Raw genomic sequence first — 14573 nt, 5'->3', positions numbered from 1 at the left:
TTATACATCCACCAATGGCACAACTCGTCCGTCGACCTCAACTATTTCCGGTTTGATCTGTTACCGCAAAAAAAATGACATCTCACTGTAGGCCTACTGCTCATCCATCTTCATCCGCTTATCCGGGGTCGGGTCGCGGAGGCAGCAGCTCCAGCCCCCCCTACTCTCAGAGGGTCAAATCGCCTATGGCTACGCTATCGCGTTGGGCCTAACAGCGCCCCGTAGCTGTGGTCAAATCCCCTGTAACCCACTGCCTCTCGTGGTCAATTGCTTAAATGACTGAACCAACGTTACTGTGCATAGGAGTTGGTGGAATGGGCGTTAACGCAGCCCCCCTCCAAGATTACAAATTAGCAACCCAGTTTAAAACCAACCCATCGCCACTAGATTTGAAAAGCGGAATTGTTTAGAGGACACTTTGAGCACAAAGAAAGCTAAATTGTTATCACCAAACGTTGTCTGGTTTTTATACATTTACCGTTTTTGTGGCGTTGTCGCCTCGGAGTGCGCGTTAAGTGGCCCCTTCCACTACACTTTCACTTTTTTTACATACCGGTAGGCCTCTTTGATTTGTTTCTTGGATGACATAGGGCATATTTTTGGGTTTGTGCAATGTTTTTGCAATAAAAGTCCTGAAATTAAGCTATTATGTCCATGAGAGTTTAATGTTCATAAATAAAGGCATGCCTCTAATAAAGGCCTGGGGCTCTCTGCAGCTCAGTAAATAGAGGATTTACGGTAAACGAGTTATTTTGATAAACTGCTACTCAAACTTCATGACATATCAGTCATGGAGACCAATTTGCTCTCCAAAATGACTCTTTGGGTCGGAGCAGTGGAGCGGGCGCTGACTTTGCCTAGAGGCTTCACCTGTGCTGCCTTCAACATCTGCCCAGTCGAGGCACCTCAGCAGGCAGCATATTTGTAAATATTTGATTGGGACATGATTTATTCCTCCCTGCCCCCGAATGCTGCCTATTAGCCGTTTGACACACAGCCCATATTTCCCTTGAAGGACAGTAAAATATTTGAATTGAATTGAGTTATAGGCTAAAAAGGTAGGCCTACCTTTATTAGGTTACAGCCTATACTCCGCATAACACGTTCAGCTATTTCTGAATATTAAAATGTGGCTAGGTGTTTTCCTAAATTGGAAGGCTACTGTAAAAACGGAATACATACCACTCATCTTTTCATTCGTCGAGTTCAATCCCATATTTTGCATCTCCAAAGACATTTCCAACTTCCTTAAAGAGGATCCACACTTTCGCACAACAGCAACACCGGGAGTTTTGCTTTGTTTCGTTTCCCTTTTACCTCCGCCCCAGCGATGGCACAGGGCGAGAGGTCATGTTTTCGGTGACGTGGGTGCGTGCGTGCGTTTGTTTGTCTGTTAGCAGGATTACACAAAAACGACCTAACCGATTTTCATGAAATCCGATGAAATGGTGTAGCATGGGATACCTTGGAACCCATTATATTTTAGAGCGGATTTGTATCACTGGCTACCACGAATGAAAACCAAACTTTGAAGGAAGCCAGCTGCCTGTGTGGGTGCACTAGAGACACGGGGTTTGGACTGGGGTGTGCAGGGGTAGATCCAGTAGTGCACCACACTGCCCCCCGCCAGCTGCGACCCGAGGGGGGCGCCACAGAGCCGCTCAAACACAGCCGCCCATTCACCTCCAGTCATTTTTTGGACTAAGGCCTAATCCCAATACTCCCCCTAATTTTGGGGTGCCCTCGACTGGGTAGTGGCCCCTCAGAACGGAGTCACAAGGGATAGAGGTTAAAATCTTTACCTAAGAAATGGGACACCACTCGCTACGTCTTCAATCAGAATTTTATTAGTTGCTGAATTTCTGTGGACTCCCTGAGCTGTGACAGTATGACTACTACTATTATTATAGTGACAAATCTGACCAAATTCCAGGACAGAACAAGACAGATGAATCAATTGTACAGCCAGGAAGTATGTTTACACATCGGCTGTTAACGTTAGTCCTGCCCATAGAAATGCACTGATATCAGACGAGCAGAGAAGTGCAGAAAAAATGCTAGGCTACTGGATTATTTTTTGGACTTCATGAACAGGACATGGAATCAACTGTCACTCAAAAATAGTTGTTACACAAAGTTCTATTGATTACATTAAACATTGCACCGCAGCCTACTGGAACATCAAAATGCTGGTATGCTAACAATGAAATGCTGTTGACATCGTGAAGTTTTTTTTTTTGGCTGAAATGCGTGTCATAACAATACAATGACACGTTCCTTTGCATCTACAATACTTTAAACTAAGCTGTTCCACGGATTTTACCATTTTTGGCTGGTGAGAGTGACTCGGTGAGAGTTGATGTGTTCCATCATCAAGCAGTTGTAGGATCTTAACCACTTGCCAAATGAGCTGATAACCCCTTTTTTAATTGTAGGTTAAAAGATACACACACACACGCACACACACACCTTAACAGTACCTTGTACCTCAACAGCTGACATGGACATGAAAGATAAAACGCCATAAAACCTTTACTGACATTGAGTATTTATTGTGATCTCGCCCGATTACACAGCACAGAGAGTTAAAGCGTACAGAAACGTCTGGAGCTCTTGACTTCGCCATTCATTCAAGAAACAGCGCAAGACGCTGGCGCACTGACATGATGGATACTGTCATGCATATTAGTCTCAGCAGAATGTACAGCTACTTGTATCTAACTTCATCTACAGACCCATCAGTACTGAGAATACTTGCGCTTACACTCAAACAACACAAGTTACCGTTGCACTATCATTGATATGAAAATGTAACCTATTTACAATAGTGCAGTGTCGACAGCAAAGCAAAGAGCAATGCAAGAGATTAAATCACACATTGACATTCATAGAAGTAAATGGTTGTAACATAGGTTACTGATAAAAAGCAATGACATTCACTTAAAGGTAAAACCCGTTTAATACTATTCCAAATAAAACAACTTTGGAGGTCCTAATAGCAACAGTTTTTTTTCTTTCCAGGCATGTGATAAGAAAGTTGGCCTAATCTGCACGGTCACTCCTGTTTATAAGACATGCTGTGAACCAATATTATATTCTCAATCATTAAGATGGTGAATTTGAACAAATAGCTCAAAGTACAAAACATGCACATTTAAAATGATATTCTGATCAAATCAGCACATGGGAACCCAGATAGCAAGCGGATCTGGGCCATATACAGGCCAGATCTGGCCCTTGTGGCTTAGTTCCGGCCCATATATGGCCCAGATCCGCTTGCTATCTGGGATGGGAATGGAGGACCCGCTGTTCAACAGCATGCAGGTGTTCATCTGATTATATTCAGTGAGCACAAGACTAAAAAGAACACACAGGCACCATTGGTGCTAAAACAGTAACAACTACAGTAGAAGTGATGTCCATTGAGATTAATGGAAATTATTGCTTTGGCTACTAAAACAGTGGGTACGTTCCATAAACAGTGGCATGGGCGATTTTATAGGGGGGGCAAGTTTTTTTTTTTTAACTTATTAACACAATTATTAAATACATAATTGTGGTTTGTACCAGTTTGTGTTAGGTCATCATTCATTTTAAAAGTGTATTTATTACTTAAACTAGGCTACCTTAATAAAAATAAATCATAATCCACCAATGGCACAACTCGTCCGTCGACCTCAACTATTTACGGTTTGATCTGTTACTGCAAAAAAATGAGATCTGACTGTACTGCTCAGTGCTGAACAAGCTACAACTAGCCAACCTGCTCACAATGGCGAAAAGAGCTTTAAAAACAATTGACCACTTCTTCATAAAAAAATAAAATGAAACTGGCAATGCTAATGAAGAAGCTACCACTCGAAATGACACCGCAGCAGGTGCAATCGAATGCAGAAGTGCTCCAGAGGCTATCAAAGCTAGCACACTAGCACTAGCAACATCACCATCGGCGAGGAAGCTAGCACCAGCAGGCAGTTGCAGTTTGATGTTGTGATGTTGGGTATGGCCTAGTGCTCGGTCATAAAGTCATATTGACATGCTTGTGGTGTCTAGATGAAGTTTGATGTGTTGTGCATATTGAATTGTCATACGGATTTCTTATTAGCATACTGTTCACAACTGGTATTCTTTGTAAATAGATGGGACGGGACGGCAGAACTGGGTTTTTTTTTCTAACGTCAAAATGTTGCCCCCCCTACTCTCAGAGGGTAAAATCGCCTATGAACAGTGGGTTGCGTTCCATAAAAATAAAAATGAAAACAGATTTACACTTCAGATGATGGTGGATATAGCAATATGAAACAACATTCACAAAATTAACAACTGTCCTCGAACTGCTGCTCTGATTATTGTTAAGACTCCGCTCTCTACATTTGGCAAAGCGACTACTGGGAGTGTGAAATCTTTCATGCGTTTGACGTGAAATAGTCGACAGAATCTGGAGGAACTGGATGCTTTATCAAAGCAAACCGTGCATGATTGGCTGACGTGATGTCTGTAGTACACTGTCTGGATGAATTCATGTGAGCTTATCTTCTTGGTTTGTTTTAAATATAAAAAAGCGTCTTGGTACTAGTCAATACATGGTTGTGCAAATGAAAAAACAAAAACAGATTCTCTATTGTCTGTGTAGACTAGAGTACATTATGCAGAGTAGGATTACGCAACCACATAGGTTTACTGGGTGTGCTGGTCTGACAGCAGTACACTGTTCAACAGCTCCACCTACTGGTGAAAAGGAGGCAGCGCATCCTAGACTCTCAAGTCCAAACATTCAGAAGATTTATCACAATACAATGCATTTAAGAGGGGCTCATTTATCTGAGAAAACTAAGCATGTCTATCATTATCAAAATCCATTCTTGTGATAATACATAATTGGCAACTAATGGCCGTGGTACAATCATATCAGTGATCATAAAAGCAACAGACAAGAATGTGCAGGCCTCCGCATGCACCCCTACAATCACCGAGGTCAACTGTGATGCTGGTGGTCTAATGTTGCTGTTGGGGGAGAGGCGCGTGTGTGAGGTGTGTGTGTGTGTGTGCGTGTGTGAGGTGTGTGTGTGTGTGTGTGTACGTGTGTGGCTGGGTGAGCTGTTGGCAGTGATATAGAGTAACTGGGAGGGAGATGAGCAGTATAAGATGAAGTTATACCACGGTTCTGATCTCAGGTCAGTTAGGTATTTCTCCTGGATCAGGTGTGACCGAAGATTAGCTGACTCTAGATCCGAGGATGATGGGGGTGGTGGTGTCTGGGTAGGGGGGCAGGGGTTAATCGGGGTCAAGGTCAGGGATTAGAGGGGTTTGCCTACAGGTTGACCAGGCGGAGGTCGGAGGCGGAGAAGTGTGGGCAGAGCGCCATGTCAGGGTTCTTCAGCTGGCGCAGAACCCTCTTGTGGAACTTGGAACGGACACGGTTGAACTCCATGATGTCACAGGGGTCCTCCTCGGTCCAGAAGCGCTGGAACTCCTGCATCAGGTAGCCTGGGGGAGGAGCCGGGGTCAGCTAGGACTACAGGTGGGCGCTGCATATGCTAATAGTGCCTAAATACAGGTGGGTGCTGCATATGCTAATAGTGCCTAAATACAGGTGGGTGCTGCATATGCTAATAGTGCCTAAATACAGGTGGGTGTTGCATATGCTAATAGTGCCTAAATACAGGGGGGTGTTGCATATGCTAATAGTGCCTAAATACAGGGGGGTGTTGCATATGCTAATAGTGCCTAAATACAGGGGGGTGTTGCATATGCTAATAGTGCCTAAATACAGGGGGGTGTTGCATATGCTAATAGTGCCTAAATACAGGTGGGTGTTGCATATGCTAATAGTGCCTAAATACAGGGGGGTGTTGCATATGCTAATAGTGCCTAAATACAGGTGGGTGTTGCATATGCTAATAGTGCCTAAATACAGGTGGGTGTTGCATATGCTAATAGTGCCTAAATACAGGGGGGTGTTGCATATGCTAATAGTGCCTAAATACAGGGGGGTGTTGCATATGCTAATAGTGCCTAAATACAGGTGGGTGTTGCATATGCTAATAGTGCCTAAATACAGGGGGGTGTTGCATATGCTAATAGTGCCTAAATACAGGGGGGTGTTGCATATGCTAATAGTGCCTAAATCAGATTTGTCTAGGGCTCAATTGGTCTGATCAAAACAAATGTACAAAATACTGTTGAAGTCTGAGGGAAATCGTAATTTTGATCTGCCAAAAATCATCTCATCATTTGAGGTGCTTATCATTCAAACACAGTTCTGTAAGCAATGCAAAAAATGTGGTCATGTTATCAATATATTTCTGACTTTTTCTATATTGATTTCCCCTATTTTGTAGATAGTGAGGGTTTTTTTTTTTTTCTTTTGGGGGGTTGGGGGGGGGGGGGGTGGGGGGGGGGGGGTGGGGGGGGGTGGGGGGGTGCTCATTTATCTGCAGTTTTCATTACATGTTTTGAGAAGTCTCACTATATCACACTGTGCGCTACATTGACCTCCAGGACACAGGGTCAGTATCACATACGGTATTTGACATCATTATGACCCTACACAGTATCTGTTGAGCAAGTTGTTTACCCAGCCCTGTTATAGCAAGCACAATGAAGCTGGCAGCACCATACTCCAGAACATTATGGGACTGCTGCATATAAACACATAATCATACTACTCACAGAAGGTCTGCTGGAAGTGGAGTAGGCTGGGCATCTCTGGGGCGACGTTGTACAGGTGTGTTTTCAGCGCGCCGCTCACCAGCAGGGAGTAGGCCAGGTCGGTGATGTTGATGCCTACGATGGCAAACGAGTACCTGGAAGGAGACAACACAGGCTTCATTTGCTGTGTTGTTGTTTGGCCAATGGCCTCTCATTCACCCATTCACACAGCATGTAAGGAAGGCGCTAGGCTGCTCATTGGGAGCAATTTGGGCATTCAGTGTCTTGCCCAAGGACACTTCGACCCGTGGACAGGAGTAGGCGGGATTCGAACCGCCGACCCTACGATCATTGGACGACCCGCTCTACCACTGAGCCACAGACACCCCACTGTGAGTGTGTGTGTGACTGCCTATTCAAACATGGTGCTCATCTGAGTTAATGAGGACCCACTGAACACAGATGACAAACCATCTGACAGAACAGTGGCAGGGTGCAGCAGAATGCCACTACTGAAGTCAGGGTGCTGTACTCTCCCTCTCTCTCTCTCCACACTCAAATATTACATTGAATCACTTCACTCTGCATACTACATAATAGTCTGTGCCACTTCACCACCCAACCTAGTGTTCTGAGCGCGTATCGACTGGTCAAAATTTAAAGATTGAGCAAATGAAAGACGCTAGCCCAGGTTAGATGGGCGGGGCTTATCTATGGGTGGGAGCGCCTGATCGGGAAAGTCGTTACTGATTGGTGGCGCCGGAATTCCGGCGCTACCAATGCATTGCCTGGATTTGAATACCATGAAGTGCATGAAGTGTCCCAGACCCATAGAGAGATCTGCAGCACGCAGTAACGTAGTTAGCGTAGCTTATGTAGTGTATCAGAGAAAGAACTTGATGGGTCTGGCGTTGAGACTAGGGTGCTGAGCAGTGAACACCCACCCACACACACACACACACACACACACACACACACACAGCCATCTGTAGCAGCCAGAGCAGTGCTCCTAGCTTGCCCAAGTCTCATACAATCAATAGAGTCCATCGAAGGCTCCTCAGTGTTTACCTTGGCTGACCTGACCATGCTACCCTGCTGTCTTCTGATGTTCTGTAATGTCTGCTTTAGCACTTTGCATTATGGGACACAGGAAATGGATGTATTTTTTGTAGAAGCATCTATGCAAAACCCGCCATTTTGCGTACTTGCGTGGTACAAGGATCCGGGATAGGACACTCACCCAATAGCCTTGTCAGCATTCTTCTGTTCCCACTCTGCCTTGGGAATTTTACTGTGAAGGAGAAATCATAGTTAGGAACTACAATCTGAAAACATAGGACTACAATCTGAAAACAGCTAGGACTACAATCCGAAAACGTAGTTAGGACTACAATCCGAAAACGTAGTCAGGACTACAGTCTGAAAATGTAGTTAGGACTACATTACAATCTGAAAACCTAGTTAGGACTACAATCTGAAAACCTAGTTAGGACTACAATCTGTAAACGTAGTTAGGACTACAATGTGAAAACATAGTTAGGACTACAATCCGATAAAATATATTTTCATATGATTAAAGACTGAGCTAGAGAAACCATTGTGAGTCAGTACCACATGGCAGCAGAAAATGAAGGAAGGTAGCAATTAATACATGGATGGAACGAAGATCAAAATAAAAAAACACAAACGACTACAGAAGATAAAGTAGCTAGATAATTCAACTGAAATGATGTGAATGACGGTGTGAATGGACGAGGTACCTTGGCCCTGTGGGGACGGTCCTGTGTGTGAGAGAGGGGTGGAGGACATGGAGCAGGGGACAGAAAGCGTGTTGATTGGTTGGCATGAGCCAGTGAGCATGCCCAGAGAGATGCTGATCAAAGCAAATACCATAAAACAAGCCTCCACACTGCAAAGGAACTCACAAACATAACACAACGGTCTTCAGACCGACACAAGGTGGTGAGTGTTGAGTAGAATCGTGTGGAGGAGGAGGTTTATCAGTGCTGACCGACAGTAACTTCTCTTCAGATTAGACACGTCTGGAGACTAGTTTAGACACGTATGCAGACTAGTTTAGACACGTCTGCAGACTAGTTTAGACACGTATGCAGACTAGTTTAGACACGTCTGCAGACTAGTTTAGACACGTATGCAGACTAGTTTAGACACGTCTGGAGACTAGTTTAGACACGTATGCAGACTAGTTTAGACACGTCTGCAGACTAGTTTAGACACGTATGCAGACTAGTTTAGACACGTATGCAGACTAGTTTAGACACGTCTGCAGACTAGTTTAGACACGTCTGCAGACTAGTTTAGACACGTATGCAGACTAGTTTCCATGTCCTAATAGGGTTTTTGAGATTGGGATGTTTGACATTGGTGGTTATGTCACATCTACTGTATGAATCAGTTATAAAGCATGATACATCTATATAGTGCTTATATATTATCTTATTGCATGCCACTAGGGCCAGTAGCATCTGTTAATAGCAATATTATCACTACAGTGAACAGTAGATTATCTTTTTTTTTATCTATCTATTTTTCCCTAGAAAGACTTAAAATAGCTTGAGGTTCTTTTTATATGAACTATTTCACTACTTTCGAATAAATGGTTACATTTTAAAGCTTCATTATATATCTCGGCACTTTGGCGGCCCCTCTGGTCGTGATAAAATCGGCACTGCGTTTTAAGAACCACACTTCCCACAATTCCCTAGTCACTTGCTGTAATGATGGGGAAAAAATATGATAACAAACGTGCGTGGAGCAGACTGGATTGGAAGATTGTAGCTACTTCAATGGTCTTTCTGGAAGGATGGCCTCAATGCAGGTAAATACCGGCCGTCTTTCTTTTATGTGCATGTAGATATATTTGCGGGGCGAAGTGTTTGTTGTCTTCCTGATATTGTGACACGCAAAACGCGTCACTTCCGCTTCCACCACAAGATTTCCCGCCAGTGTACTATCCAGTACACCGAATTTCTAAAATAATAAATTCACAGGGTCTAGTGTAGTCTCATGATGAGTCACAGAAATTATTTTTGGCATCTTGCTCAGGCCAATTCATAAACTAATCGCAAGTAAAGGTGAATATTGAACTATAAAAAAGTTCTTGAGCTTTAACAACAACTGTGTGCACTTGTTTTACAGTTGATAATTTAGAATTAATTTGGTTTCATCCCTCAAATTCCCACAAGTTTTCAATCCTGGTCCTCCTGATGGAAATATTAAATATAATATTTAAAAACCCTAGTGAAACATTACAGTTTTCATACTGTAATCTGTAGAGAGGTCTACTGTCGTGCATAAAGCCAGAACTGTCCAGTTCCTATGAGGGCTATGTGTGTATATGCATGTGTTTGCGTATGTACGTGTGTGTGTGTGTGTGTGTGTGTGCTGTAACCAACCTGTGTTTAGGTTGGAGGGAATCATGGAGCACCTGCAGGGCTGTTGCCTTGTCATGTTCAGCGAAATATCTACAGCAGAAGGAACATAAATTAAATATCTACAGCAGAAGGAACATAAATTAAATATATACAGCAGAAGGAACAGAAATTAAATATCTACAGCAGAAGGAACAGAAATTAAATATCTACAGCAGAAGGAACAGAAATTAAATATCTACAGCAGAAGGAACAGAAATTTGATATCTACAGCAGAAGGAACAGAAATTAAATATCTACAGCAGAAGGAACAGAAATTAAATATCTACAGCAGAAGGAACAGAAATTAAATATATACAGCAGAAGGAACAGAAATTAGATATCTACAGCAGAAGGAATATAAATTAAATATCTACCGCAGAAGGAACAGAAATGAAATACTGTATCTACAGCAGTAGGAATATAAATAAGGAAAAGCTTCGACACAGACTGGTGTGCAATATATTTTCCAATTTCCATTGTTGTAGCTGTCTAACCTTTTCTACAATGACAAGTCAAACATACTGATGCAGTGTCCCTATCTGGAGAGAATATACTCCTGATATGACTCATTTCAGACATGACTCATCTCTCTCTCTCACACACACACTTACAGGAGGTTACGCAGGCCCAGTAGACCCATGCCCCTGAAGTCGGTCTTGGGGTCGTTGCCTTGGAAACCAATCTCGCACCACTGCTTGGAGATGCGTCCGGAGAGAGGGGAGTCGGGGCGGAGCTCCTGCCACAGCTGTCACAGGGAGGGGACACATGGGAAATGGACTTATAGCGCTTTACAATGAAGGCCTCTCATTCACCCATTCACACACACATACACACACCAGTGGCGGCAACTGCCATGCAAGGTGCCTGTCTGCTCATTGGGAGCAATTTGGGGTTCAGTGGGTTCTTGCCTGACATGTTGTCAGGAGGAGCCGGGATTCGAACCGCTGACCCTAAGATCATTGGACGACCCGCTCTACCTCCTGAGCTACATCTACAGCAACGCCCCTAAGCAACGGGTTTCCTCACTTAAAAAAAAAAGAGTAAATTCATGGAACACATCTTACAGTGATATCCAGTCCCCTTACATTCACACATGCATCCTACCCAGGTAGCAAGCGGATCTGGGCCATATACAGGCCAGATCTGGCCCTTGTGGCTTAGTTCCGGCCCATATATGGCCCAGAATCATTACACATCCGCTTGCTATCTGGGTAACGCCAGATCAGATCAGAGAGGAGGACAGGTCAGAGATACGGCCAGCAGGGGGCAGCACTGACAGCTGCTAGAGAGGGACAGTTCAGTCTACAGAGGATCTAGTCTCTCTCCAGACTTAAATATTAAGTCTAATCGCTGTGCTCTGCATACTACATACTGAAATAGAGTCTGTGCCACTTCGCCGCCCAAGCTGGTGTTCTGAGGGCGTATCGATGGGTCGAAATTGAAAGAGTGACAGGTCGTAGCAGCCAATGAGAGACGCTAGCCCAGGTTAGATGGGCGGGGGAATATCTATGGGTGAGAACGCCTGATCGTGAAAATTGTTACTGATTGGTGTCGTGCTACCAATGAATTGCCAGGATTTTTTGCAGGAAGTGTCCCAGACCCATAGAGAGATCTGCAGCGTGCAGTAACGTAGTTAGCGTAGCTGACGTAGTGTATCAGCGGAAGAACTCTCATGGGTCTGGCGTTGAGACTACAGCGGATCATACTTTACCTTCATCAGCATCTGCTCGTGCTCAGGATTGTCACAGTCATAAGGCTCCCTGCGTAGCTTCTCCACCTCAGCCACCAGGCCCCTGTAGCCCACAATCTGGAACAGGCTGGCCTGCAGGGAGATGGCCAGCCTGGGGAGAGAGAGGCAGGGAGGTGTCATAGAAATTATAGTTTCATCATCTCCTTTTGTAATTCACCACCTCCCTCGACCTTGCACATAGCTGTGCTAACCTAATTCATGACAGGATGCCCTCCAGGAGGTCAACACACCTAGACGTCCCTTTGTCCCTTCAAGAAATTACCGCCTTTTCTCATATCACGTGTCTGTATTCTCGACCACTGTTGATGACGCCTGCCATTTAATATGACGTACAATGGGTTAGCCAATCACATCCTGGAAGCGCTATACCTGTGTTTTGCTTGAATATAAGGCCGCGCTGACCAGGAGGCGGTACTTCTTTGGATCAACCACTCATGTGCGTTGTCCAGGAAGTCCTTTCTCAATAAACCAGACTTAACCTGTTTGAGCGAATCTTGGTAAATCCTTTTTGACTAGATCAGTTAAAATCCATTACAGAGGTCGGGGTCATGCTTGAGGTCTGGAGGTTTGGAGGTCTGGTTGTACTGGTAGATAAGCTGTTACTATGTGATATGAGATGAGTCCGGAGCGAGAGTGGTGTCTCACTGGGGGTTGGTGTCAGGGTTGATGTTCTTCAGGGCTATGATGTCATCGATGGTCTTCTCCACAGACTCCGGGTGGACGCTGACGGCAGACTGCAGCCGCTGGGCGGAGAGGAAGGAGGGGAAAGAAAGGACAAGAAATTAGATCGGAGGAGTGTGAAGTGAAAAGGAGGCCAGGAGAACGAACAACAGACTTGATAGGGCCTGATTATCAATATTGAGCAGAAACTAACCGAAAATTTTAAAAACTACTTAGAAACTACATTTAAAATGTTCCCACGCATAGAAAACGTGTGGTTTTAACAAACGATCCGAGGAGAGTTATACGTCCTCGGCTATTTGCATTTCTAAATGCCCCTACTTGGTACCACTGTCATGGGGACTGCCTTTCCTCTAGATACCACCGGAGGTGACAGTGATCCCAGTCCTAACCCCGCCCCTGTGTGCTGCACTTAATATGGATGATTAACAAACGCACTGATGTGGTCAAATTATATGTTGTCACCTGTCATGATAAATGCAATAATTCCCAATGGAAATACAATACAATTATTTATTTGTTAATTTCACACATTTTCACATATTTTCCTCATTCACTATGCTATGCTTGACAAGTAGTTCCTTGTGGTCATGGCTGTGCGCAAACACACACCCTCAAGCGAACGTTCATATTGACAAATCTCACACGCGGTTTATACACGGATTGGTTCTGATGCATGATTGATACCGAGGCCCCAGAATGGTCATTTTTCTAGAAACATCCAAGTAGGTTGAAGGATACATACCTCATTCCGGGAGTACTTGAGAGAAGACTCTGCAGGGAGAATAAGAGAGTCAATAAACACTTCATTAACAACATTCTATATCCAGAGGCAGCATCCATGCACACGTTACATTCATAACAACACGCGCGCCATTGATCTGTGTTTGATTATGCTCTAGTCGGGCAGTAGGGAGGCCTACCGATCTTGAGGGTCCTGCGGGCCCCTGGCTTGTTATTGTAGCAGATACGCTGCAGCTCACAACGTCCAGTGACCTTCCTGATCACAAACTTCAGACCGCGCCACAGGCATTTACAGTACAGGAACGCAAAGAACTGGGTCACGACCCTGGGAAGAGCCAGAGAGAGAGAGAGAGAGAGAGAGAGAGAAATATACGGAGAGAGAGAAAGGGAGGAGAGAAGTCGAGAGGTATAAGCAGTAGAGACGTATAAGCAGTAGAGGTATAAGCAGGAGAGAGGTATAAGCAGTAGAGAGGTATAAGCAGGAGACAGGTATAAGCAGTAGAGAGGTATAAGCAGGAGAGAGCTATAAGCAGTAGAGAGGTATAAGCAGGAGAGAGGTATAAGCAGTAGAGAGGTATAAGCAGGAGAGAGGTATAAGCAGGAGAGAGGTATAAGCAGGAGAGAGGTATAAGCAGTAGAGAGGTATAAGCAGGAGAGAGATATGAGCAGTAGAGAGGTATAAGCAGGAGAGAGATATGAGCAGTAGAGAGGTATAAGCACTAAGAAGTCAGGGAGGAGAGTACTGTATCTCATCAGAGGGAGACAGAGTCTCCCAAGGCTTAAACATTTGACAGCGGCTCTTCAGAATACTGTAGGAAAACTTGAACTCTAATATGGAAATCAGTAAGTATATGTAGAGAACTTGTCTCCTAACTCTGCATCTGACTACACAGGATTCATCTCTGCGTGTCTCTCTGTAGCCTATCTGTCGCTCTCTTTTTCTCAGGTGCTGTATTTAGAAGTGAGAGGCTGTTCTGATGAAAGTGTGTCGTTTCAGACACACAACTGGGACAGAGGGAGAAGAACGGCACGTTGCCGAACTGAACCGACAGCGCTTCTAGAAATGTGTCAGCCTTGTGCCAGGGACATGAGAGCACTGCACTACTTTCACTATGTTGGTGATGTCCTTAATGTGTGTTGTTGTTGTTTTTGGTGTGTGTGTGTGTGTGTGTGTGTGTGTATACTCGTGTGTGAGTGCGAAAGAGAGGGAGAGAGAAAGAGAGCAGCATAATATGGGAGATTGTGTGAGGGAATGTATTTTCTATAAATATCTCAACTTTAATCTGCACCTAATAGTCCTAGATCTATAGTCT

The 14573-nt window shown here is 44.3% G+C and overlaps 1 protein-coding gene across 1 annotated transcript in view; it reads right to left on the bottom strand.

Annotated features, from left to right (window-relative positions):
* Positions 1–5311: 5311 nt before the first annotated feature.
* The window catches only part of elmod1 (ELMO/CED-12 domain containing 1), a gene marked incomplete at both ends in the record, with an annotated part of 10088 nt that continues 826 nt past the window's right edge, over positions 5312–14573 (bottom strand). The window contains 9 exons of the mRNA XM_084447274.1: positions 5312–5487; positions 6673–6806; positions 7892–7942; positions 10068–10136; positions 10697–10830; positions 11797–11926; positions 12481–12578; positions 13262–13290; positions 13440–13585. Coding sequence (XP_084303400.1) covers positions 5312–5487; positions 6673–6806; positions 7892–7942; positions 10068–10136; positions 10697–10830; positions 11797–11926; positions 12481–12578; positions 13262–13290; positions 13440–13585 — 967 coding nt within the window. The remainder of the gene's footprint in view (positions 5488–6672; positions 6807–7891; positions 7943–10067; positions 10137–10696; positions 10831–11796; positions 11927–12480; positions 12579–13261; positions 13291–13439; positions 13586–14573) is intronic.

The sequence above is a fragment of the Borostomias antarcticus genome (genome assembly GCF_949987555.1).
Source record: "Borostomias antarcticus genome assembly, chromosome: 1".
Classification (NCBI taxonomy): Eukaryota; Metazoa; Chordata; class Actinopteri; order Stomiiformes; family Stomiidae; genus Borostomias; species Borostomias antarcticus.
Note: the sequence above shows the minus strand (reverse complement) of the source record. Positions and strands in the feature narration are given on the sequence as shown.